This window comes from Rhinoraja longicauda, chromosome 4 (genome assembly GCF_053455715.1).
Source record: "Rhinoraja longicauda isolate Sanriku21f chromosome 4, sRhiLon1.1, whole genome shotgun sequence".
NCBI classification, from domain to species: domain Eukaryota; kingdom Metazoa; phylum Chordata; class Chondrichthyes; order Rajiformes; family Arhynchobatidae; genus Rhinoraja; species Rhinoraja longicauda.
The window spans coordinates 70,737,412-70,765,123 of record NC_135956.1 but is presented as its reverse complement, the minus strand read 5'-3'; the positions used below and the strand labels follow the sequence as shown (position 1 = coordinate 70,765,123).

The 27,712-nt window shown below is 46.1% G+C and overlaps 1 protein-coding gene across 2 annotated transcripts; it reads right to left on the bottom strand.

Moving 5' to 3' along the window:
- Nucleotides 1-27,641, bottom strand: laptm4b (lysosomal protein transmembrane 4 beta). 2 transcript variants are annotated; one of them, XM_078398033.1, is made up of 8 exons: nucleotides 27,398-27,489; nucleotides 25,019-25,216; nucleotides 18,976-19,087; nucleotides 12,981-13,054; nucleotides 10,783-10,905; nucleotides 6,967-7,065; nucleotides 4,861-4,953; nucleotides 1-3,683 (listed from the first exon to the last, which is right to left on the bottom strand). In XM_078398033.1, exons 2-8 carry the CDS (start codon nucleotides 25,028-25,030, stop codon nucleotides 3,609-3,611), a joined length of 588 nt encoding a protein of 195 aa, XP_078254159.1. In that variant the 5' UTR covers nucleotides 25,031-25,216; nucleotides 27,398-27,489; the 3' UTR covers nucleotides 1-3,608. The 2 variants fall into 2 exon arrangements, with proteins under 2 accessions (XP_078254159.1, XP_078254158.1); XM_078398032.1 differs by lacking the exon at nucleotides 25,019-25,216 and having other exon boundaries at nucleotides 27,398-27,641.
- Nucleotides 27,642-27,712: the final 71 nt, after the last annotated feature.

Sequence of the window (27,712 nt, the reverse complement as noted above, 5' to 3'; positions counted from 1 at the left end):
TTGAGATAATGAGTGAATGCTATCTGACTTACTGTCATAGAGTCATACAGCGCAGAAACAGGGCCTTTGCCCAAACCGACCAACATGCCCCATTTACACCAGTTCCACCTGTCAACTCTAGGCAAGAGACTCCATGCGTTTACCCGATCTATTCCTCTCATGATATTGTACATTTCCATAAGATGAAGATTTCTTGTGATGGTAAAGATCTGAAACCATGAGGTGACACAACAAACAATATCAGGGTCGGCATGCTCAGCATTTATTGAACCTTTTGTATTTACAGTCACAAATTGATCTAAACAAAGATTTAAATGAAGATTCTGTGACTTCATTCATTATCAATCAGAGCCATGATGTGAAACACCAATTCAATGTTCTGCTCAATTCCAACAAACACTCACAATTCACATTTTTGTTTCAGTCACAGGATTAAGGAGTCTTGTCCTGGCACCCGATTCCCGTGAACCCTTGGCAAGTGAACACAGCAGTGAAAATCATCGACAGTGAAGTATAACACAACAGAAACTTCAAATAAAACTCAGCATTAACCAGGATAAATACTGAAGTGCCCTATTCAGAAGCCCAATGTGAAGCTTTCAGTTCAATGGATATTCTGTCATCCAGCGCAGACGTAGGCCATTTGGCCCATCAAGTCCATGCCAACCGTCAACCACTCATTAAAAGACACTAAGTGCTGGAGCAACTCAGCGGGTCAGGCAGCATCTGGGAATGTCTGAATAAGGGTCCCAACCCAAGACATCGCCAATCCATGTTCGCCAGAGATGCTGCCTGACCCGTTGAGTTACTCCAGCACGGTGCGTCTTTTTTTTGTAAACAAGCATCTACAGTTCCTTGTGTCTCCAACACTCATTTACACTGATCATGTGCTGAGAAACTATATTCTGCACTCTGGCACCCTTCTCTTCCCTCTACCTGTTGCACTTGTGTTTGGCTTGATTGTGTTTATGTGTCGTATAATCTGATTTGATTAGATAGCACACAAAACAAAGCTTTTCACTGTACCTCGGTACACATGAAAATAATAAACCTATACTAATCCCTTTCTCCCCATTTCTCATGAACTCTCTCCCAATTCCACCACTCACCTGCACACTAGGGGCAATTGACAGAGACAAATTAACCCATCAACCTACATGCCTTTGGGATGCGAGAGGAAACCAGAGCAGCCGGAAGAAACCCATGTCGTCACAGGGAGAACATGCTAACTCCACTCACAGACAGCACCCAAGGTCAGGATCGAACCTGACGCTGTGAGGCATGGGCTCTACCAGCTGCACCACTGTTCCAAGCACAACATAGCAAGTTAGCAGTTCCCAACTTCAGGACTGCAGCCCATTTTAAGCTCGCAAAACTTAAAATAAAGGACATTTGTCAGTGTAAGGTTAGTTCTTTTCATTTGCAAAGAAAGCCAATTCAACAAAATTCAACAGAAAGTCTTAATTCAAAGGGACTATGGAAAATACTTGCTTTGGAGAGGGTGCAGAAGAGGTTTACCAGGATGCTGCCTGGATTTGAAAGTATTAGCTATAAGAAGAGGTTGGACAGATTTGGATTGTCTTCTCCAGAGCATCTGAGGCTGAGAATAAGTATATGAAGTCTATGAGAGGGCAGACAGTTAGAATCTTCCTCCTCAGAGTTGAAATATCAAATTCCTGAGGGCGTACTTAAAGGTGAGTGGGGAAAGTTTAAAGATTTTTAGTGTAAGTTTTTTTACACAGAAAGTAACGTGTCACTGCAACGTGCTGCTATGACTTGCTTCTTGATTCCACTACTCATTGAGTCATAGAGTCATAGAAGCAAACATCGTGGAAACAGGCCCTTCAGCTCAACTTGCCCACACCGACCACCACCCCCCAAATACACTAGTCCCACCTGCCTGTGTTTGGTCCATCTATATACTAAAACTCTCGTTCGTTTGTTTGTTTGTTTGTTCCTGGACCACAGCCCGAACAGTACACGATAGCGTGCCATTTCTCGGCCCACCTTACTCATCGTCGTCCCTTTGGTGCTAATGGAAGAGGTTTAATTGAAATCGGTGTTATATTTTTAAAGTTATTCACATTTTAAAGTTTAAATCTATCTCCTAGGGAGGGAGGGGAGAGGAGGGAGGAAAAGGGGGGTTGAAGGGGATGGAGTGGGGGGGAGGGGAAGGGGGTGGAGGGAGGGAGGGGGAGAGGAGGAGGGAGGAGGGAGGGGGAGATGAGGAGGGAGGAGGGGGAGGGGAGGAGGAGGGAGAGGGGAGGAGGGAGGGGGGAGAGGGGGGGGGGAGGCGAGGTTGGGGGGAGAGGGAGAGAGGGAGGGGGGGAGAAGAGGGTGCTGCACCAATGCAGGAGAGGTTTGGGCCCAACGGGTCCACTTGGTCTATTATCCCTCTAAACCTGTTCCATCCATGTACCTGTCCAAATGGATTTTAAATGTTTTTATAGTACCTGCTTCAACTCCCTCCTCTGGCAGCTTGTTCCATACAACCACCTTCCTCTGTGTGAAAAAGATGCTCCTCACTGTTCAGAGAGTTGGGACTTGGAGCACATGGGGTGAAAGGACAGATTCAACAGGAGCTTTTGAAAGGGGGAATGGAGAAATTCAGCAAGGCTTGGTGGGAGGGTGATGGAAGAGCAGAGGGAATGGGTTGAAAGGCATAATGAACTGAATAGCATCTCTATATTGCACCAGTCTATGATTCTGTGACATTATATTCTAATTGCTAATGAAAGAAAGTTGACAACATACACACACACTCACAATCACACACGCATACACACACTATCACACAAGATAGCACCTGCAAACAATAGCAGGTACTAGCGCAACGTTTAAGAAATATTTAGACAGGTACATGGATAGGACAGGTTTCGAGGAATATGGACTAAACGCAGGCAGCTGGGACTAGTGTGGATGGAACATGTTGGTCGGTGTGGGAAAGTTGGACCGAAGGGCCTGTTTCCATGCTGTATCACTCTATGACTCTATGACACACAATCACACACGCACACAAGTGCACACGCACACACATACACACACATGTGCACACATGCAACTCGCACACAGACACACATGCACCAGCACACACACACACACACTCATGCACACATGCACACACGCACACGTGCGCACACACACACATACCAAGCACCAACACACACATGCACATATGCACTCACACACACGCTCACACATGCACATTGTTACCAACAGGTATAAAGTTCAAAATATCCACAAGGAATCACAAAATATCCACAAGGTGCAGAGAATTCCCACACTCCTCAATATACAATCTGGTTTCATTGTAAAATACTTGCATTAACTTGAACGTCGACTCTTTCAAATGATTCCCCAAAATCCTTGGGCATTAATACAATAAATCCTTTTTCATAGGATGCGTTGTCCTCTTAGACATTACTGGGAGCGATACAAACAACCAGAGGAAAAAAGCAACAAGAAGAAATCTTAATAATGGGGTTCTTCATTCCCAGAACGAGCGGACACGATGCACGGTTGAATGAAGATCCCTCTTACAGAGTGTAGTCTGACACTGAGCCTACAAGGATGCACACAGTCTTGCTTAGGTCAGTTTCCCTGTGACTTTAAGCGGAGATGTACGGAGGGGGTGGGTCTTTCTCAGGGATTAAAACAGTCTCGTCGTAGTTCGGAAGGAGAACCTAAAGATGAAAGAAGTAATTTTGTTACAGGCGGGAAAGAAGGAACAGAACATAGAATGCAGAACAGTATAGCACAGGAACAGGCCCTTCAGCCCACAATGTCTGTGCCAAACATGATGCCAAGACCAACTCTTATCTGCCTGCACATAATCCATATCCCTCCATTCCCTGCATATCCATGTGCCTATTCAAACGTCTCTTAAATGCCACTATTGTATCCGCCTCCTTCACCGCCACCTCCGGCAGCATGTTCCAGGCACCCACCATCCTTTGTGTAAAAAACTTGCCCAGCACATCATACCTTTTAAACTTTGCCCCTCTCATCTTAAACCTATGCCCTCTCGTCTCTGATATTCCTACCCTGGGAAAAGGGCTCTGCCCGTACAGTGTTGGAGTGTGTACTAAACTTTATCTTCTTACAACCACATATTTCAACAGATTCATACAGCACGGAAACAGACCCTTCGGCCAAACTCGTTCAAGCCGACCAAGATACCACATCTAAGCTAGTCCCATTTGCCCGCGTTTGGTCCATCTATCCCTCTAAACCTTTCTTATACCTAATAGTCAGCATGGTTTATGGACCAAAGAGCCTGTTTCTATGCTGTGTGATTGTATAACTGTACGGAGTCTCTCAAACAAGGGGATCAGAGGTTCACAATAAAGAGCTAACCATTCAGCAGAGTTTTAGAGAGAGACAGCATGGAAACAGGCTCGTTGGCCACGCTGACCATCAATCACCTGTTTTCATTAATCTTGCATTGATCCCATTTTATTTTATTCTCTCCATTTCCATCAACTTCCATCAGAATCTCCCACTCACCCACCATGCCATTAACCTACAAACCCTATGTGGGAAGGTTACTCCAGCACTTTGCGTCAACCTACAAACTCTCACATCTTTGGGAGAAAACCGGAATACCTGGTGGAAACCCACACGAACGTGCAAACTCCACACACACAGACAACACCCGAGGACAGGATCGAACAGGGGTCTCTGGCGCTGTGAGGCAGCGCCTTTAACAGCTGTGCCACCGTGCCGACCAGCTGTGCTCCTTCTTTCACCACCTTAACTCGGTAGGGATTGCAATCAGGGTAAACGTTGCATGCAGGAGGCACAGTGGATGGAAAAAGATCTAAGGTTCAAAGACATTTAGGGCACTCACTCCTTGCTTACCATGGTGTCATTAGCCACATAGACCAACACGTCAGCCGCATGCCTGCCATTGATGTACCTGTAGCAGTTCCAGACACAACCAATGAGATACGCCTGGAAAACAAAGGAGATTGTTACTTCCTTTTGCATTTCAAACCCACTACATCACATGACCTTGTGTTTAGTTAGGTTTAGTTTATTGTCACGTGTACCAAGGTACAGCGAAATGCTTTTTACCGCATGCTATCCAGTCATCTGAAAGACTATACATGAATACGTTTAGTGCAAGATAAAGTCCAGTAAAGTCACCCTTGATTAGTAGGAGTGTCAGGGGTGATGGGGCGAAGGCAGGAGAATGGGGTTGAGAGGGAAAGATAAATCAGCCATGATTGAATGGCGGAGTGGACTTGATGGGCCGAATGGCCTAATTCTGCTCCTAGAACTTATAAAGTCCAATTGAAGATAGTCTGCGGGTCTCCAATGAGGTAGATAGTAGCTCAGGATGTCAACGTTTAGGATCAAGACCATGCATGAGGAAACCTTGCATCGGACCTTGCCTGCTAAGAACACACAACCTAGAGGGCCCAGGTTCAGGGATAATCCAACCCTTGCCAGTAACAATACCACACCATGAATTGTGCCGATTCACACTCATTTAATGTCTGTTTAATCCAATTGGATATTAATTTACCTTGGCACCATCTAACGTATACATATACAGAGAAATATTTTCATATCCGAACAGGATTTCTGCTTTTTGTGGGCAATTTAAGGCTGAAGGTTATTTAAAGGGAGGAAGAAGTTGCAGCATAAAGTACACAGAAACGTGTTGTTTGATCTTACGCACCCACACGCCTGCTCCATTTCTATAGGAACTTAACTTGGGTAAGTGTGAGGAGGTGCATTTTGGCAGGTCAGACCAGGGCAGGACTTACTCAGTGGGACATTGGAGCTGTCGTAGAGCAGAGGGACCTTGGGCTAGAGATGTCCAGTACCCTGAAAGTTGAGACACAGGTAGCTGGGGTGGTGAAGAAGTTCATGTTCATAAGTCAAAGGAGCAGGATTAAGCCATTCGGCCCATCGAGTCTACTCTGCCATTCAATCATGCCTGATCTATCTTTCCTTCTCAATCCCATTCTCCTGACTTCTCCCCATGACTCCTGACACCCGTACTAATCAAGAACCTGTCAATCTCTGCCTTAAAAAATCCAATATATGTGCCTCCGCAGCCGTCTGTGTCAATGAATCGCACAGATTCACCACCCTCTGACTAAAGAAATTCCTCCTCATCTCCTTTCTAAAGGTACATCCTTTTATTCTGTGGCTGTACATTCTGGTCGCAGACTCTCACACTAGTGGAAACATCCTCTCCACATCCACTCTATTCAGGCCTTTCACTACTCGATAAGTTTCAATGAGGTCCCCCCCCCCCCCTCATCCTTCCAATCTCCAGTGGGAGCAGGCTCAAAGCTGTTAAACGCTCCTCAATAGTCAACCTCTAGAATCATTCATGTAAACCTCCTCTGGACCCTCTCCAACGCCAGCACATCTTTCCTCAGATCCTTTTAGAAGGATGAGGGAGGTCCTCATTGAAACTTAATGAATAGTGAAAGGCCTGGATTGAGTGGATGTGGAGAGGATGTTTCCACTAGTGGGAGAGTCTAGAACCAGAGGGCACAGCCTCAGACTGAAAGAACATACCTTTAAACAGGAGATGAGGAGGAATTTCTTCCGTGAGAGGGTGGTGAATCTGGAATTCATTGCCACAAACGGCTGTGGAGGCCAAGCGATTGGTTATTTTTAAGGTGGCGGTTGATAGATTCTTGATTAGTAAGGGTATCATGGGTTATGGGGAGAAGGGCAGGACAATTGGATTGGGACAGAAAGATAGATCAGCCATGATTGAATGGCAGAGTAGACTTGATGGGCCAAATGGCCTAATTGTGCTCCTATTACTTATGAACTTTTTATGGGGGCCCAAAAGTGCTCACAGTATTCCAAATGTAGTCTGACCAGCGCCTTATAAAGCTTCCTTTTGGGAAGGGTCTTGTTGAGGAGAGCTGGTGGATTGCAGGATGAGGGGCGAACTCACGGGGCAAAGCTGAGCTTGATTGTACCAACACTTACCTTAAAGGCCAGAATAGCGCTGATGAAGAACATGACGATGAACAGCAGGCATGTTGAGCTCATCGAGGTGATGTCCTCCTTGTAGGGGATGTTGTCAGGCTGTGGGGGCAGAACATGGGAGACACGTTAAACCTGGAGCTTCTTCGGTTTGCTCTATCTATTGTTCGTGAGTTTTATTTGTTTGTATTTATCAATGGTATTATCTCAGCGGGTCAGACAGCATCTCTGGAGAAAAGGAATAGGTGACGTTTTGGGTCGAGACCCTTCTTCAGACGGTGTCTACCTTCAATTTAAACCAGCATCCGCAGTTCATTCCTGCACATGGTATTATCTTATCTGTTTGGATAGTATGCAAAGCAAAACTTTTAATTTCACATGGCAATAATAATATAAACCTACGCCTAAAATTGGAAAATTGAATGGTTATACTATTGGGTTGTAAGCTATCCAAGCAGAATACAATTGTTTAGTTTAGTTTATTGTCACTTGTACCAACATATAATGAAAAGGTTAGAAACAAAGAACAGCAGATGCTGGTTTATGCCAAAGATGGACATAAAGTGCTGGAGTAACTCAGCAGATCAGGTAGCATCTCCAGAGAAAAAAAAATGGCTAATGTTTCAGTTCAGGACCCTCCTTCTGACTGACAATAGGTCTGATTTGTGGCTGGCCCTGAGTGGTCCTGGTCTTTTCTCACCTCAATCTCTTCACCGCTCCTCATCCCCCCCCCCCCCCCCTCCCTCTTTTCTAGACTTTCCCCCCCTCCTACAATCAGCCTGCAGAAGGGCAGTCATGGTGGCACAGCGGTAGAGTTGCTGCCTTACAGTGAATGCAGAGCCGGATACCCAGGTTCGATCCTGACTGCGGGTGCTGTACTGTACGGAGTTTGTACGTTCTCCCCATGATCTGCGTGGGTTTTCTCCAAGATCTTCAGTTTCCTCCCACACTCCAAAGACGTACAGGTTTGTAGGTTAATTGGTAAATGTAAAAATTGTCCCTCCTGGGTGTACGATATTGTTAATGTGCGGGGATCGCTGGTCGGTGCGGACCGGATGGGCCGAAGGGCCTGTTTCCACGTTGTATCTCTAAACTAAATGAAACTAAACTAAACTAAAAAAGGGTCCTGCCCTGAACTGTCACATATCCATGTGCTCCAGAGATGCTGCCTGAACCGCTGAGTTACTCCAGCACTTTGTGTTCTAATGAAGTTGTTGAGTAGACAATAGACAATAGGTGCAGGAGTAGGCCATTCAGCCCTTCGAGCCAGCACCGCCATTCAATGCGATCATGGCTGATCACTCTCAATCAGTACCCCGTTCCTGCCTTCTCCCCATACCCCCTCACTCCGCTATCCTTAAGAACTCTATCCAGCTCTCTCTTGAAAGCATCCAACGAACTGGCCTCCACTGCCTTCTGAGGCAGAGAATTCCACACCTTCACCACTCTCTGACTGAAAAAGTTCTTCCTCATCTCCGTTCTAAATGGCCTACCCCTTATTCTTAAACTGTGGCCCCTTGTTCTGGACTCCCCCAACATTGGGAACATGTTTCCTGCCTCTAATGTGCCCAATCCCCTAATTATCTTATATGTTTCAATAAGATCCCCCCTCATCCTTCTAAATTCCAGTGTATACAAGCCTAATTGCTCCAGCCTTTCAACATACGACAGTCCCGCCATTCCGGGAATTAACCTAGTGAACCTACGCTGCACGCCCTCCATAGCAAGAATATCCTTCCTCAAATTTGGAGACCAAAACTGCACACAGTACTCCAGGTGCGGTCTCACCAGGGCCCGGTACAACTGTAGAAGGACCTCTTTGCTCCTATACTCAACTCCTCTTGTTATGAAGGCCAACATTCCATTGGCTTTCTTCACTGCCTGCTGTACCTGCATGCTTCCTTTCAGTGACTGATGCACTAGGACACCCAGATCTCGTTGAACATCCCCTCTTCCTAACTTGACACCATTCAGATAATAATCTGCCTTTCTATTCTTACTTCCAAAGTGAATAACCTCACACTTATCTACATAAAACTACATCTGCCATGTATCCGCCCACTCACATAACCTGTCCAAGTCACCCTGCAGCCTTATTGCATCTTCCTCACAATTCACACTACCCCCCAGCTTAGTATCATCTGCAAATTTGCTAATGGTACTTTTAATCCCTTCATCTAAGTCATTAATGTATATCGTAAATAGCTGGGGTCCCAGCACCGAACCTTGCGGTACCCCACTGGTCACTGCCTGCCATTCCGAAAGGGACCCATTTATCCCCACTCTTTGCTTTCTGTCTGTCAACCAATTTTCTATCCATGTCAGTACCCTACCCCCAATACCATGTGCTCTAATTTTGCCCACTAATCTCCTATGTGGGACCTTGTCGAAGGCTTTCTGAAAGTCGAGGTACACCACATCCACTGACTCTCCCCTGTCAATTTTCCTAGTTACATCCTCAAAACATTCCAGCAAATTTGTCAAGCATGATTTCCCCTTCGTAAATCCATGCTGACTCGGAATGATCCTGTTACTGCTATCCAAATGCTCAGCAATTTCGTCTTTTATAATTGACTCCAGCATCTTCCCCACCACTGATGTCAGACTAACTGGTCTATAATTACCCGTTTTCTCTCTCCTTTCTTAAAAAGTGGGATAACATTTGCTATCCTCCAATCCACAGGAACTGATCCTGAATCTATAGAACATTGAAAAATGATCTCCAATGCTTCCACTATTTCTAGAGCCACCTCCTTAAGTACCCTGGGATGCAGACCAGCAGGCCCTGGGGATTTATCAGCCTTCAGTCCCATCAGTCTACCCAAAACCATTTCCTGCCTAATGTGGATTTCCTTCAGTTCCTCCATCACCCTAGGTTCTCCGGCCCCTAGAACATTTGGGAGATTGTGTGTATCTTCCTCAGTGAAGACAGATCCAAAGTAACGGTTTAACTCGTCTGCCATTTCTTTGTTCCCCATAATAAATTCCCCTGCTTCTGTCTTCAAGGGACCCACATTTGCCTTGACTATTTTTTTCCTCTTCACGTACCTAAAAAAACTTTTACTATCCTCCTTTATATTATTAGCTAGTTTACCCTCGTACCTCATCTTTTCTCCCCGTATTGCCTTTTTAGTTAACTTTTGTTGCTCTTTAAAAGAGTCCCATTCCTCTGTCTTCCCACTCTTCTTTGCTATGTTATACTTCCTCTCCTTAATTTTTATGCTGTCCCTGACTTCCCTTGTCAGCCACAGGTGTCTCTTACTCCCCTCTTTGGGATAAATTGATCCTGCAACCTCTGCATTATTCCCAGGAATACCTGCCATTGCTGTTCTACCGTCTTCCCTGCTAGGGCCTCCTTCCAGTCAATTTTGGCCAGCTTCTGCCTCATGCCTCTGTAATCCCCTTTGCTATACTGTAATACCGACACATCCGATTTTCCCTTCTGCCTTTCCATTTGCAGAGTAAAACTTATCATGTTGTGATCACTGCCTCCTAATGGCTCTTTTACCTCTAGTCCCCTTATCAGATCAGGATCATTACACAACACTAAATCCAGAATTGCCTTCTCCCTGGTAGGCTCCAGTACAAGCTGTTCTAAGAATCCATCTCGAAGGCACTCTACAAACTCTCTTTCCTGGGGTCCATTTCCAACCTGATTTTCCCAGTCTACCTGCATGTTGAAATCTCCCATAACCACCGTAGCATTACATTTGTGACACGCCAATTTTATCTCCTGATTCAACTTGCACCCTATGTCGAGGCTACTGTTTGGGGGCCTATAGATAACTCCCATTAGGAGTAGTATCGCTCCTTCCGTACCAGTTGTCGTAGGTAGTCCTGGATGGAGCTTGGGTAGACGACCACACTGATGGCCACGAGAGCGTTGAGGGTGAAGTCAAAGATCTGGTAACAGAAGAAGGGAACTATCCACGCACTCCGTTGCTGCAAATCAAGAAGGAATAGACAATAGATGTAAGTCATATTAGTGGGCTCAGAAAGCCAAGGAGGCTGCTTCAAGCAGTACAACTCTACGATTGAAGCCCATCAATGGCTTATAATGTTCAATATGTAACCACCAAGGAAGAACGGGTTCAATGTTTTAAATTACATTACATCCAAGGTGGTCATCAAAGGTCGGCACAGTGGCACAGCGGTAGCATTGCTGCCTCACAGCGCCAGAGACCCGGGTTCAATCCTGACTACAGGTGCTGTCTACAGGTACAGAGTTAGTACATTCTCCCAGTGATAACGTGGACTCGGTGGGCCGAAGGGCCTGTTTCCACACTGTTCTAAAACGAAAACTAAAATTAAAGTCTAAATGCAACCTAATCTAAAGAGTCTTGATCTGAAGCAGCCATTAAGTTCTCCTGCTCTTTACATCTGAGATTGGTTGTTGTGTAGTTAACTGCAGCACCATGGCGCAGCTGGTGGAGCTGCTGCCTCACAGCGCCGGAGACCCGGGTTCAATCCTGACCTCGGCTGCAGTCTGTGTGGAATTTTCTCATTTTTCTCCAGGTGCTCTCGGTTTCCTCCATTTTCCTCCAACATAAACACGAGCAGGGCTGTGGGTTTAATGGCCCCTGTAAATTGTCCTTCGTGTGTGGGATGAAACTTGTGTATGGGTGGCAGATGGTCAGCATGGACTTGGTGGGCCGAGGGGGCTGTTTCCACGCTACATCTCTAAACTAAACTAAACTGCATTCATTCAGTTCAAAACCAGGCGGACAGTCCTAAAGGGAGCAGGTACACAGAAACAAATGGTCCCCATTTACAATTCACTGAACGTGAAATAACTTTGAACTGTAAAACTACCGTATTTTAAAACTTTCATCAAACCAACCAGAACCAGGGGCCACGGTTTAAGAATAAGGGGTAGGCCATTTAGAACGGAGATGAGGAAAAACTTTTTCACTCAGAGAGTTGTAAATCTGTGGAATTCTCCGCCTCAGAAGGCAGTGGAGGCCGATTCTCTGGATGCTTTCAAGAGAGAGTTAGATAGAGCTCTTAATGATAGTGGAGTCAGGGGGTATGGGGAGAAGGCAGGAACCGGATACCAATTGTGAATGATCAGCCATGATCACATTGAATGGCGGTGCTGGCTCAAAGGGCTGAATGGCCTACTCCTGCACCTATTGTCTATTGTCTATTAAGCACAGGTCATTCCATTCCTAAGAAACCTGCGTTTTAGCAAACTGTGTTATAAAAACAATTCTGCCAATGGGGAAGAGGGGCTTAGCCATTTTTTATATGGCTAAAGGTTAATTAAAAGTACTGAATGCTCTATGTTACATTGTTTAATGGATTATTGCATGTGTCAATAGAAGCGATTACTTCATGTTCATAAGTTATAGGACTAGAATTAGGGCATTCCGCCCATCAAGTCTATTCCACCGTTCAATCATGGCGGGTCTATCTTTCACTCTCAACCCCATTCTCCTGCCTTCTCCCCATAACCTTTGATGGCCTACCTAATCACGAAATTGGTCAATTTCTACTTTAAAAATACCCATTGATTTGGCCTCCACGGCCGTCTGTGGCAATGAATTTTGCAGATTCACCACCCTCTGACTGGAGAAATTCCTCCTCATCTCCTTTCTATAGGTACGTTCATTTATTCTAAGGCTGTGCCCTCTGGTCCCAGACTCTCCCACTAGTGGAAACTTGTCAATTACAATGGCCTCCCATGGTGAAACTGACAGACTCTGTCCTTAAGAGACAATGGAGTCTGATTACTGCGGGAACGTTACATGGAAACAGTTTTTTCCTACAGCAGCTTTTTTCTGCTCGGGCAATTTCCAACTCTTAAAATGATTTTCTAGTTCCTGATCAAAAAGGTCTTGCAATCAATTAGAACTGCATACTATAAATAGTGATCCCTAATTTACCAATTGCATCATATCCAATTCGGATTATGGAAATATTTGTTTGCACTGCAAAACGAAAAATTCTTAAATGAAATTATAGAATTTCCTCAGCTAAACAAAAGCCACCAAGATGCCTGTGGTGTTCATCTGTACCTTGTATGCACCATAAGTAGCCATGCCACAGATTGTAATCATAAGCAGGGAAATTGCAGTCGCTATGCAGATACCTGCAAGATACAGGAGTCACACGCTTGATAAAGCACACATTAGAGTCATAGAACCATAGACTTTAGACTTTGAAGATACAGCCCCACTGAGACCACGCCAGCCAGCGATCACCACGTACACTAGCACTATCCTACACACTAGAGACAATTTACAATTTACAGAAGCCAATTAACCTTTGGAGTATGGGAGGAAACTGGAGCGCCCGGAGAAAACACACGTGGTCAGAGGGAGAACATGCCAACTCCACACAGGCAGCACCTTTAGTCAGGATCGAACGCGGTTCTCTGGCGCCGTGAGGCAGCAGCTCTATCGCTGCTGTCCTACAGCGTGGAATAGGCCCTTCAGCCCAGCTTGCCCATGCTAACCAAAGTGCCCCATCTACACTAGTCCCACCTGCATTATTTCTTGATGACCAGACCAGCATGCAATGCAGCTTCCCTTCCATCAGGCAAGAGATAAAGAGGTTTGTAAACGCACACCTCCAGATCCAGGAACAGTTTCTTCACAGCTGTCATCAGGCAACTGAACCATCCTTTCACCAGCTAGAGTGTGGTGCCGATCTTTAATCAGACTTCAATGTTATATTGTGTATTGATTGCTGAACCTGCATCTTTTATCCATGCATTGTGAACAGCTTGATTGATTGTATTCATGTATTGTCTTTGACTGGATTGCGTGCAAACCAAAATTTTTCACTGTGACAATAATAAACTAAACTTTGTAAACTGCAACAGGGTTGTAATTGTTAAGTTTGTACACTGACAAACTACAAGAAAATTATACAAGTGAAAATGACTTAAGAGGCATTTTTTGATTGATCGAAAGATACAGCATGGGAACAGGACCTTCAGCCCATCGAGTCCATGCCGAATAATCAACTCCAAGATATAAGATAGATCTAAGGTCACAATGGAGCCCGAGTCTCTGGCGCTCTGAGGCAGCAGCGCTCTGAGCTGTGCCACTGTGCCACCTTCTTCTTTAGAGGATTATCTACCCAGGATCCACTTTAATCTTTTAAATTGGCTCCAAGATTTATTTACCTCGATGGAAACACTTTCCGTCTACTCTTGCTAAATCATCTTTCCATCTGACATAAATGGTCCCAATTTTAACCCTTTGGTCCTATTTTATTGTTGTTACAGAGTCATAGTCATAGTCATACAGTGTGGAAACAGGCTCTTCGGCCCAACTTGGCCACACTGACCAACATGTCCCATCTACACTAGTCCGGCCTGCCTGTGTTTGGCCCATATCCCACTCAATCTGCCCTATCCATGTACCTGTCCAAATGTCTCTTAAACTTTGCGACAGCCCCTGCCTCAACCACCTCCTCCGGCAGTTCATTCCATACACCTACTGCACCACCCTTTGTGTGAAGAAATTACCCCTCAGGTTTCTATTAAATCTTTCCCCCCTCACCTTAAACCCATGTCCTCTGCATCTCGGCTTAATTTTTTCCAAGATTTACTTACATCAATGTAAGCACTATTGTTCACTATTGTTAAATCACCTTTCCATCTGACATAATTGGTCCCAATTCCGAACCTTTGGCTCTATTTTATCATTGATTATAGTTACAACCATATCCAATCTAAATACTGGCCACCACCATCGATATGCTCCCCATTGATCTTCCTTGACTAGCTTTATCCCCTGAAACTAAACCCAGTACTGACCCAGTACATGTCCCCAACACACCTTGCTTTGTCCAGCTTAGAAATATTCTCCTGAATGGAATTGAGAAGTTGTACCTTTCACACTGCTATTGGAAGATCAGTCCGAAGATGGGCCCTGTCCCGAAATGTCGTCTTTCTATTCCCTCTGCAGATGCTATCTGACCCACTAAGTTCTTCTAGCACTTTGTGCTTTGCCCAAGATTGCAGCATCTGCAGTTCCTTGTGTATGAAGATAGGCACAAAAAGCTGGGGTAAATCAGCGGGTCAGCATCTCTGGAGAAAAGGAATAAGTGACGGTTTGGGTTGAGACCCTTCTTCAGACAGAGAGTCAAGAAAAAGGGAAACAAGAGACATAGACAGTGATATAGAGAGATGCAGAACAATGAATGAAAGATATGCAAAAAATAACGATGATCAAGGAAAGGTGGAGCCCACAATGGTCCATTGCTGGGTGTGGGGCAGGTAATAACGAGTTATACAGACAGTGAAACCCAACCCTTGTATCTCCGTTATTGGTACAGTGTTGGTTCATTATTAACATGTGCACCGATGCAATGAAAAGCTTTAGTTTGTATGCTATCCAGACAAATCATACTCTACAGGAGTACAATTGGACCGAAGGGCCTGTTTCCACACTGCATGACTCCATGACTCTATAAAACAAACCATGTTTGCCCAACCTCTCCTTAGAGCTAATACCCTCTAATCCAGATAGAATACCAGTAAACCTCTTCTGCATCCTCTCCAAAGCTTCCACATCCTTCCTGTAATGGGGCCACCAGAACTGTACACAACACCTCGTGGTAAATAACTAAACTAATAATAAATAGTAAATAATAAACTAAACTAAAGCTAATCTATGTTGTAGTCCCTCCATGGCATATGCTGAAGAAGGGTCCTGACCCGACACGTCACTTATCCATGTTCTCCAGAGATGGCGCCTGACCCGCTGAGTTACTCCAGCACTTTGTCTCCGTTTGCACATTTATCCTTTCTTAGTTAATTGCAGTAACATGTCTTCTAATAAGCACAGAGAGACGTGTAGTAAGGAACTGCAGGTACTGGTTTAAAACAAAGATAGACACAAAATGCTGGAGTAACTCAGTGGGTCAGGCAGCATCACTGGAGAAATAGAGTGGGTGAGGTTTCGGGTCGGGACCCTACTTCAGACAGAAAGTCGAGGGGAGGAGGGGGACTAGAGGTAGGAAGAGGCCAGAAGAAATCAGGGCCAGCAACAGGTGACCAAGGAACAGTGGAGCCCATAATGGCCATTGGTGCCTGGGGAAGAGGTGTCAATGTAGGATTAGAAGGACGCGGACAGTGGAACTGGTAGGGCGTCTAACGAAATCTGAAGAAGGGTCCCAACCCGAATCGCCACCCATTGTTTTTCTCCAAAGATGCTGTCTGACCTGCTGAGTTACTCCAGCATTTTGTGTCTATTTTAGGATGACAAGGGTGGGGGAAGGGAGGGGGAAGGGGGGCAGGGAGGGGGAAGGGGGGAGGGAAGGGGAAGGGGGGAGGGAGTGGAGGGGGAAAGCAGACCTATCAGGTATCCAAAGGGCAGAATTGTCATTAATTCATCACACGTTATAAGATTCTGTAACACAATGAAAGATTTATATGAATAGCAAACTTGATCTCACATCGTTTGTGCTGGGACAAAGAGTTTCTTTTGAAGCTAGACAATAGGAAACTGAATTGGATTGTCTGCAAAAGACATTGATTGTTCTATTTTCTTTATCTTTTGTTCGACCTGGTTTGACCCTCATACTTAGTTTTAACTGGCAGGTTTGTACGTACCCTGGATCTACTTGACACCCATTCAGGAACGTAAGAACACAAGGAAATAGGAGCAGGAGTAGGCCACTCGGCCCCTCAAGCCTGTCCTACTAATCAACGTGATGATGGCACGGTGGCGCAGTGGTAGAGTTGCTGCCTAACAGCGCCAAGAGACCCGGGTGCGATCCTGACTAGAGGTGCTGTCTGTACGGAGTTTGTACGTTCTCGCCGTGACCTGCATGGGTTTTCTCCGGGATCACCGGTTTCTTCCCACACTCCAAAGACGTGCAGATTCGTAGGTTAATTGGCTTCTGTAAATTGTAAAAACTGTCCCTAGTGTGTAGGATAGTGCTAATGTATGGGGTGATCGCAGGTCGGTGCGGACTCGGAGGGCCAAGGGGCCTGTTTCCACGCTGTATCTCTATAGTCTAAAGGCTGAACTCCCTCAGGAGTTATAGAACAGTACAGCACAGGAACAGGCCCTTTGGCCCACAATGTCCGTGCCAAGTTATACCAATCTCCTCTGCTTGTACATGACTCATATCCCTCCATTTCCTGCATATCCATGCACGTATCTAAAATTCTCTTAAATGTCACTTTCGTATTTGCCTCCACCACAATCCGTGGCAGTGCACTCCAAACTGCCCCTGCACATCACTTTTAAACTTTCCCCTCTGACCTTAAAGCTATGCCCTCAAGTCTTTGACATTTCCACCCTGGACTTTTCCATCCTGGGAAAAAAGTTCTGACAGCCGACTATTTCTCACATAATTTTATAAACTTCTAGCAGGTCTCCCCTCAAACTCTGATGCTCCTGAGAAAGGAAGAAGGCACAGGAGTCTGAAAACATGACCACCAGGTTCAAGGCAGCTTCTTCCCATTAAACATTAGGCTCTTGAACTCCACACAACTCTTGTTTCTTGAGTTAGATGAGATACAATGGGGATGCTGAATTTAGAAAGGACTAAAAATGTCATGACGGGCTTTCAGAAGTGAACATCCCATTTTAAAAGCATTATTTTAATTTTTCAACACTTCGGCAGTGCTGTATTTGGTTGTCTCAGTGTGGCTCAGTCACTTAATGGTCCCTGTTGAGGCCGCCACACTTGAGCAAACTCATTCTCATTCTTCTAGGTGGAGCCACCAGATGGCAGTGTTGGACAGCTTGAGCTCCAGCCCATCTCGGACCATAGTACATCAACTTTACTCAGTTCAGTGCCGAACATGATGCCAAGATAAACTAATCCCCTCTGCCTGCAGTGATCCATATCCCTCCATTCCTTGCACATGGTTTAATTTAGTTTAGTTTATTGTCACGGGTACTGAGGCACAGTGAAAAGCTTTTGTTGTGTGCTAACCAGTCAGCGTAAAGACAATACATGATTACAATCGATCCATCCACAGTGTACAGTATCCATGTGCCTATCTAAAAGCCTTGTATACGCCATTAATGTATCTGCCTCCTCCACCACCCCTGGCAGCAGCTTCCAAACACCCACTACCCTCTGTGTAAAGAACCTTGGCCCACACACCTCCTTTAAACATTCCCCCTCCCACCTCCCGCCCTACAGATTTTGACATTTCCACCCTGGGGAAAAGATTCTGAATGTCAACCCTATCTATGCCTCTCACAATTATATAAACGTCTGCAAGGGTTTCCTCCGTTTGCTCCGGTTTTCTCCCACATCCCAAAGACGTGCGGGTTTGTAGGTTAATTGGCCTCTGTAAATTGTTCCTAGTGTGTAGGGAATGGATGAGAAGGTGGGATAACATAGAACTGGTGTGAGCGTGTGATCGATGTTCGATGCTGACTCGGTGGGCCGAAGGGCCTGTTTCCAGGCTGTATCTCCGAAACTCTAAAACTCAAAAGGATAGAAAGGAAAAATGAGAAAGAAAACTAGGGAAAGTAAGGAAGAAATTCAGAGGCCATGAACACACAGAGCCATATGGCACAGAAACAGGCCCTTCGGCCCAACTCATCCATGCTGACCAAAATGCCCCATCTACGCTAGTCCCACCTGCCTGCGTTTGGCCCATATCCCTCTAAACCTATCCTATCCATGTACCTGTCTAATTGTTTCTTAAACGTTGTGATGGTAACTGCCTCAACTACCTCCTCTGGCAGCTCATTGCATACACCTACTACCCTTCTGCAAAAAACGTTGCCCCTCATGTTCCTATTAAAAGTCTTTCCCCCCCTCACAAACCTATGTCCTCTGGTTTTTGATTCCCCTATTCAGGGTAAAAGACCGTCTATTCATCCTACCAATTCACCTCATGATCACCCCTCATCCCCCTGTGCTCCAAGTAATAGAGTCCCAGCCTGCCCAACCTCTCCCTACAGCTCAGGCACTCGAGTTCCGGCAACATCCTCGTCAACCTTCAATGTATTCCAGTTTCCAGTTTTTAATGGCATGCTTGCTGTAGCAGGGATTCACCGGCGATGTTTATGTTGAAGGACTTACTGGCATCGTCGGTGAAGTCAAAGTCAGTGGCAAACTCAGCGTGGGCCAACTTGTAATGGTCGGGGTCCCCGAGGGCAGACAGCAGAATCAGCAGCACCGCGCCGTTGATCAACTAACGGGAGAGAAAGTCAAAGCATTAATCACTCACTTTGAAAGTTGATTTGTTTCGTTTTTTAGTTTAAGTGTTGGACTTGGCATTGTGTTCGGCATAGATTTTGTGGGCTGAAGAGCCTGTTCCTGTGCTGTAGTGTTCTATCACAGACGGTGGAGATAGGCCCTTCGGCCGACCGAGTCCGCGCTGACCAGCAATCCCCGCTCACTAACACTATCCTACACACACTAGGGACAATTTACAATTATACCAAGCCAATTAACCTACAAATCTGTACGTCTTTGGAGTGTAGGAGGAAACTAAAGATCTCGGAGAAAACCCACGCAGGTCACGGGGAGAATGTATAAACTCCGTACAGACAGCGCCCGTATTCGGGATCGAACCCGGGTCTCTGGCGTAACTCTACTGCTGTGCCACTATGCCGCCCTTGATTTGAGTTCAGTTTTAGTTTTAGAAGTACTTTGGGCCCACCTGGAGGAACAGCACCTCATATTCCACTTAGCTGGCTTACAACCCAACAGTAGGAATATTGAATTCTCCGATTTTAGTTCACCTCTAACTAACCCACACCCCATCTTTTCTCACTCACATTACCCCACTCTGCCTGGCTTTCCACCCATTTCTCCCCTCTCCACCCACCTCCCCTGTACTACTTTCCTCTCCCTGACTTCACAATCCACAACTCTTGAAACCTGTCGCGCACTTATTATCTCTGGCCTTTGTTCCAACCATCTGCCTGTCAAGCCTGTGTTGGCCTATTGCCTGCCACACTTTGGCCAACCTTTCCCCTTTTCCAGCTTCCCCACCCCCCCCCCCCCCTCCCAATCAGTCTGAAGAAGGGTCCTGACCCGAAACATCACCTATATAATAATAATATTCATTTATTGTCATTGCAACGAGTACAACGAAATTAAAAAATAGCCAATCCTGACGGTGCGTACAAACATATATGCAATAAATGCAAAAACAAATAAATACATAAATACAATTATATTAAGTACAGGATTTTTTAACGGTGTTGCCTAGTGCAAAGGTAGTGTTCAGTTCTCGTATGGCCCTGGGGTAAAAACTGTTCTTAAGTCTGTTTGTTCGGGATTTGATCGACCTGAAACGTGTTCTCCAGAAATGCTGTTTGACCCGTTGAGTTACTCCAGCACTTTGTGTCTTTTCTAAAGGTCCATGTAGAATTGTGTTTCTAAGGACGATTCTACCCTTTCTAATTCAGGACTTGGATTCAATGAAAATACAACAGTCTATCCTTTGTTTATTATGTATCAGCTTCAGGGATCATTGAAAATTTAATGATGTGCTTGCTTCAGTTACAATGATGCCAATCCCATGTGACTTGCATTGCCATGATATATATTACCACTTACTCATTGCAGGCAAAATTAACTTGTCTTTGCTAAAGTACTGGACAACTACCTTGATCACTGAAGAATTCTCTTGTATCTGAAAGGGTTTTATGTCATGGAAAGCAGGAGATCAAATTCCTGTTCCTCTCCATTCCGATACAGCCCTGGATCACATTGCAGCTCAGTTGGTGTTTAATGACCCGTCAATTAAACGATAGTGCACTGCGAGGTGTAAAGGCCTTGGATGAGTGACGAGCTTTGTGCCCCGTCCACCTTGGTGGCCCCCGGGGAGCATCCCGCAGACCACCTCGAGGGCGCGGTGGGCCAGACCACGGTTCCCTCTCCTCTCCCATCCGCCTCTCTCCTCGCCCGTCACGTCCGTCGTTGCCGACTCCATCCTCCTGGTTCCCACTCCTACCAGCCTCGTTCCTCACTGACTCCATCCTCCCGCTCTCTGGTCTTCGGGGGACAAGGGAGGGGGGGTGCGGCTTGGCGACTCACTCCCCTACCGACCGCGGCCCTCCACGTGTTTGTGCGTCTGGCCGCGGGGGGGGGGGGGGAGGGGGTGGCTCAGCGGCTTCACGCCTACAGGCCGCGGCCAGCCGGGAGCTTCCGGCTCAGTGGACTGTGCTGTGTGTATGGAGTTTGTACGTTCTCCCCGTGATCCGCGTGGGGTTTTCTCCGGGTGCTCCGGTTTCCACCTACACTCCAAAGACGTACAGGTTTGTAGGTTAATTGACTTCTATAAATTGTAAATTGTCCCTCGTGTGTAGGATAGTGCTAGCCTATGGAGATCGCTGGTCAGCGCGGCCTTGGCGGGCAGAAGGGCCTGTTTCCACGCTGTATTTCTAAAGCCTAAAGTCTAAAGTTAAATCCTTCCTAGATAGAATGCACTCCATTCCTCTGTACTCTATGCACCTCAATACGGGTCAACTGGGCACGGGGATGGCAGGTGAAATTTAATTCAGACTAAGTGCAAACTGGTGCATTGTCAGGTGAGGGTACAGATTTAAAAGCGACCTTTTCACACAGAGATGGGTGAGTATGTGGAACGAACAGCCAGAAACTGCTGTAAAGTTGAGTACAACTACTATGTTTAAAAGTCATTTAGGCAGGTCCTACAGGCGATGATCGATTGGGAGCTTTGGGGTCAGTGGACTATTCCTGTACACTTTACTAATCGGGCATTGTGATGAGGCATGGCAATATTGTACTGGACTGTATGTAATGAAAATAATTTCACTGTGCGTTTGTTTTCGTGACAATGAAGAACCATTGAACCGTTGGGCTGTTGTCCATCATTTACTGGGGACTCAACAGGGGAAAAAAGTAAAGCAACTGGCGTGGAGAAGTGGAAGGTGAGGTGTAAAATGCTGGCAATGTTAGGTATCGCTATCAGCAGCCAGTCAAGCTGGGAAAGAGTGCATGGAACATAGAGCAGTACAGCATGGGAACAGGCCCTTCGGCCCACACTATCTGTGCTGGACATGATGCCAAGTTAATCTCCTCTGCCCGCAGGTGATCAGAGAGTCATAGATGTAGCCCAGTCCATCGCACAGATCAGACTCCCCACCATCGACTCCATCTGAACTTCCAGCCTCCTGGGATAACATAGAACAAGTGTTTAAAGTCATCTTTTGCTCAAGAATAGCCTGAACATTTTAAATCTAAAATCGAGCCTGAATCCTAGCACAGTATCTGTGGCACTTAAATTAAATAAACATGCAATAAAATAATTATTTGAGTAATAGACTCATGAAGCTACAGGAATTTGTTGTCTGAGTGGGCGGTTGTTACGTTTCTAGCCTGGCTTCCAAAGTCCTGAGTCATAACTTCAAATCCCACCGAGGAATTAGATAATAAATGCAACTTTTTTTCTTCTAGTTTTATGATTGTCATAAAAAAGCCATCTAATTCACTAATTCACTAAGTTACTATCCATTCCTTCTCTCCTGAGATGCTGCCTGACCTGCTGAGTTACTCCAGCATTTTGTGAAGTGAATCTAATTCACTAATATCCTTCCAGGAATAAAATCTGCCTTCTTTGAGTGCAAGTGTCAAGACGTCACTTTGCAGCTTTATAAAACTTTGGTTCGGTTGCATTCTGTGGATTGCGCGCAGTTCTGGTCACCCCAGTACAGGACAGTTGTGGAGGCTTTGGAGAGGGTGCAGAAGAGGTTTACCAGGATGCAGCCAGGATTAGAGAGTGTTAGTTGTAAGGGGAGGGGTTCTCGACCTTATTCGTCCCGTTTACCCCTTTGCAACTTTTCGAAAGTAAATTTACCCCCACCCTGTTTTGTTCAGTAATTGGAGTTTATACTTCCACCATGATAAAGCGATCGACAAAGGGGAAATTTTAAAATACTGCTCTTAACATTATTATTTTAAGTTCAAATAACAATAATAACAGCACATAACAATGTTATTTCACTTATTTATGAACAACTAATTATGAACAGATACCGGTGTACCAGAACCAAACACAGTCAGTCAATGTGTACAAATCCAGAATCAACACATTTACCCCCTGGGTGTAAATTTACCCCAGGTTGGGAACCCTTGCTATAAGGGGAGGTTGGAAAACTTGGATTATTTTCCCTAGTTTAGAGTTTAGGGCTTTGAGGGGAGACCTGATAGAAGTTTATAAATTTTGAAACACTGATAGGGTAGCCAGTTGGTGTACGTGATTTTCCCAGGGTGCAAATGTCAAAGACATGAGGGCAAAGGTTTAATGTCAGAGGGGAAATATTTAAAGGAGATTTGCTGGACAAGTTAATGCTCTAAAGCTTTTCTACCTATGGACCTGCCTAAGTGTTTTTTTAAACATTGTAATTGTACCCAACATTACAGCTGTTTCTGGCTGTTCCTTGCACACAATGGCACTTGGTACCACACTGGTACCAAATGGCACTTGGTTTTAATTTAATTGTATCTGCCATCACTTTGCCCAGTTGACCCACATTGAACATGTTCTATGCGGGAGAATTTGGACAAGGCACTGGTAGAAGCAGAGATGATAGAGGTAACGTGTGGAGTGAAGACTAGAGGAGGTTTATGAGAATGATCCTGGGGATGAGTGGGTTAACGTATGAAGAGGGTTTGACGGCACTGGGCCTGTACTCGCTGGAGTTTAGAAGGATGAGGGGGTATTGTATTGAAACTTACCGAAAAGTGAAAGGTCTGGGTAGTGTGCATGTTGAGAGGATGTTTCCACTAGTGGGAGAGTCCAGAACCAGAGGGCACAGCCTCAGAATAAAAGAATGTACCTTTAGAGTGATGAGGAAGAATTTATTTAGCCAGAGGGTGGTGAATCTGTGGAATTCACTGCCACAGACAGCTGTGGAGGCATTGAGCATTTTTAAAGCAGAGACTGATGGGTTCTTGATTAGTGAGGGTGTCAAAGGTAAGGCAGGAGAATGGGGTTGAGAAGGAAAGGTAGATCAGCCATGATTGAATGGCAGAGTAGACTCGATGAGTCGAGTGGCCTAATTCTGCTCCTATGTATTATGGTCCAAGACACAAGAGGCTGCAGTTACTGGAATCCTGAGCTAAAGATAAAGTGCAGGAGGAACTCAGCGGATCAGGCAGCATCTGTAGAGGGAATGGGCAGACGATGTTTTGGGTCTTCGGGCTGGTTAGAGTAGATGTTATGTCGTGATCCTCCATAGGTAGCAGGGACTGTAGAAGCTGGCTGTGCTTGGACGGTAAGTTGCCAAGACCACATGTCTTAATGAGGAAGATTTAGCTGTTGGGTTCGGATCTTTCAATTTTAGTTTTTTTTAACGATGCAGTGTGGAAACAGGCCCTTCGGCCCACTGAGTCCACGCCGACCAGCGATCACCTTTACACTAATTCTATCCTGCACACTAGGGACAATTTACAACCTCGTAGGGGCGGTGAAAACAGAGTCTACTAGAACTTTCAAAAGAGGAATTGGATCGGCACTGGAGAGGCAACCATAGCAGGGCAGTGGGGACAGAACAGAAAGAATGGGATTGCTCATCTTGTAGCTAGCAACGTCAAGGAGGCAGAATGGTAAAGAAGGCATATGATATGCTTGCCTTCATCGGTCGAGGCATTGTGTATAAGAATCAGGAACTCACGATGCAGAGAGTTGTGGATGCAGCTCAAACCATCATGTAAACCAACCTCTCTTCCATTGGCTCCATCTAAACTTCACGCTGCCTTGGCAAGGCCACCAGCATAATTAAGGATCAGTCTTACACTTCCTCTTCTCCCCTCTCCCAGCAGGCAAGGGGTACAGAAGTGTGAAAACGCATACCTCCGGGAATAATTCTGGGACATTTTCTTCCCAGCTGTTAGCAGGCAACTGAATCATCCCATCAACAACTAGAGAGCAGTCCTAAACTACCATCTACCTCATTGGAGACCTTTGAACTATTGTTAATCGGACTTTACGGGACTTTATCTTGCACTAAACATTATATCCTTTATCCTGCATCTCTACACTGTGGATGGCTCGACTGTAATTGTGTATAGTCTGACTGGATGGCGTGCAACAAAAAAGCTTTTCACTGTATCTTGGTACACATGACAATAATAAACAAAAGTGAACCTGATGCAGCATTGTGAGACTTTGGTTAGGCTTGTTAACTCAGCATCATATTGTTGGCCACAGAGGTGCTGTTCCTGTGTTCCATGTTCGACGTTGTAAAGGGCTGAATTGTTTCCCCCTTTTGTTTTCACACAACAATTCCAGGATTCTAATTTATAATTCCATCACAAAATGGGTTTATACACCAGCAGGAAAAATCTGCAGCAAAATGGAGCAAAGCTGGAAATAGATTGGCTCAAAATAGTTCCCAGACAGCATGGAGAGACTATGGAAAATTAAACTCCACTATTTTTATCATGCATCTCCTCAATTTTGTTTAAACAATGCGGAGTTGCTTAGGAAGGTAGAGAAATGATCCTCTGAGCCCACAGATAGTTGATGAAATTACTGGGTTTAGTCCCAGGAATTTGATGATTGCATCTTTTTGTGCTGAGGTGTGTTAATCCAAATGACTGCAGTCCTCTGCAGGATATTCTCAGGAATGGCTTACATTGAGCCTGCCGCCTAATGTATTAACTTAATTACGCTCAAAATGCAAAGCTGCCTGAAGGTTATGCAGTCTCAGACATAACCTCCCAAGGCCAGGTGCATATGGGCTCAGCCCACCAACACTTCAGTTCGCTATAGATATACAACACCTCCCACCGAGCCCGCACCGACCAACGATCACCCCGTCCGTATACCAGCTCTATCCTACACACTAGGGACAACTTACAATCTTTACCAAAGCCAATTAACCTACAAACCTGTACGTTTTTGGAGTGTGGGAGGAAACCAGAAAAAAACCCCACATGGTCACAGGGTGAACGTTCAAACTCTGTACAGACAGCACCTGAGGTCAAGATTGAACCTGGGTCTCTGGCGCTGTGAGGCAGCAACTCTACCGCTGTGCTACAGTGCCACCCTTGAGGAGCAGAATTAAGCCATTCGTCCCATCGTATCTGCTCCGCCATTTGATCATGGTTGAACTATTTCTCCCTCTCAACCCCATTCTCCTGCCTTTTCCCCAGAACCTCTGACACCCTTATCTGTCAATCTCCGCCTTAAAACTACCAATTGGCCTCCTCAGCCATCTGTGGCAATGAATTGCTCAGATTCATCACCCTCTGGCTAAATTAATTCTTCCTCATCTCCATTCTAAAGGTACATCCTTTTATTCTGTGGCTGTGCCCTGTGGTCTTAGACTCTCCCACTAGTGGAAGCATCCTCTCCACATTCACCATCTTAGTCACCTCTTCTCATCTCCTCATTGTCCCACCCTTCACTCCCTGTCTCATTCCTCACGTGTTCCCTCTCCTCCTCACGTTTCCTCTCTTCCTCGCTCTACCCCCTCCTTCTCGCCCTCTATCCACTCTACTTCTTCTGCACTCCCCCTTCCTCCCTCCATCTCGCCTTCCCCCCTCTCCTACACTCTCTCCCTTCCTCCCCCTTATCTCCCTCACTCCAAGAGTCATAGTCATACAGCGTGGGAACAGGCCCTTCGGCCCAACTTGCCCACGCCGACCAACATGTCCCATCTACACTTGTCCCACCTGCCTGTGTTTGGCCCACATTGCCCATTGTTCCCTCCCTCCCTATCTCTCCACCCTCATCCTGTTCCATTCCTCCCTTCCCACTTCCTCCTTCCTTCCCCAACTCTCCCCTCCCTTCGTCCCAACTTGCCCTCGCCAACCAAGTAGCCCCATCTACCCGAGTCCCACCTGTCCACGTTTGGCCTATATCCATCAAAACCTGTGCTGTCCATGTACCTGTCCAAATGTCTTTTAAATGTTGTTATAGTACCTACATGAACTACCTCCTCTGGCAGCTTGTTCCATGCACCTACCACCCTCTGCGTGAAAAGGTTGCCCCTCACGTTCCTATTAAATCTTTCCATTCTCAACTTAAGCGTCCTCTGGTTCTTGAAACCCCCTCCTCCCTCCCTGCTCCCTCCCCCATTCTCCCCTCCCTCATTCCTCTGCCCTACCCTCACTCCCTTCTTCCCTGGTCCATTCCGCCCCACTCTCCCCTCCCTTGGTCCTCTCCCCCACCCCCTCTCCCTCCCTCCCTTTCTCCTCTCTCCCCCCTGCTCCCTCTCCCTGTCCCCCTCTTCCTCCCTTCTCTCTCCCCACCTCCCCTCCCCTGTCCCTCTCCCCTACCCTCCCTCCCTCCTCTCACCCTCACTTTCCCCTCGTCTCTCTCCCCTAACCTTTTTCCCTTCCTCCTCCCTCCCCTCTTTCCACTCGCCTCTCCCCCCCCCCCCCCCCCCTGCCCTCACTTACATCCTCCTGCCTCTCCCCTACCCCCTCTTCCCTCCCTTGGCCCTCTCCTCTCCCCCACCCACTGCCCTTTCTCCCTCCACCACCCCCTCCTCTCCCCTCAGGCTGGCACCTCACTCACCATGTACCAGACCCCCAGGATGATGGTGCCAGTGCGGACATGGCAGCAGCAGCAGGTGCTGGAGTAGCAGCGATCCAGGGCTGGGAACGTCCTCATGGCCCCAACAAACAAAAATGGAGCCAGCCACCAAAAAAAGAAAATTACTAAAAATATCTGCTCTGTTGTAGAGAGTGAAATGCCTCAGTCTCTCTCCCTGTCTCTCTCACTGTACCATTATCCTATCACTGATCCTCTTCTCTGACTCTCCCCGTCACTCAATGCATCCCTCGTTGCTCGCTGGCTGATGGAGAGAGGGGGAGGAGATGCAGCTTTTAA

Bases quoted from the DNA above. Each gene is read 5' to 3' on its own strand.
- laptm4b (XM_078398032.1), bottom strand. From the start codon at position 27,493: ATGAGGACGTTCCCAGCCCTGGATCGCTGCTACTCCAGCACCTGCTGC. The intron at 19,088-27,397 runs GTGAGTGAGGTG...CTCTCCCGTTAG, and splicing joins TCCTGGGGGTCTGGTACATG to TTGATCAACGGCGCGGTGCT. The intron at 4,954-6,966 runs GTAAGTGTTGGT...TTTGTTTTCCAG, and splicing joins GCGCTATTCTGGCCTTTAAG to GCGTATCTCATTGGTTGTGT.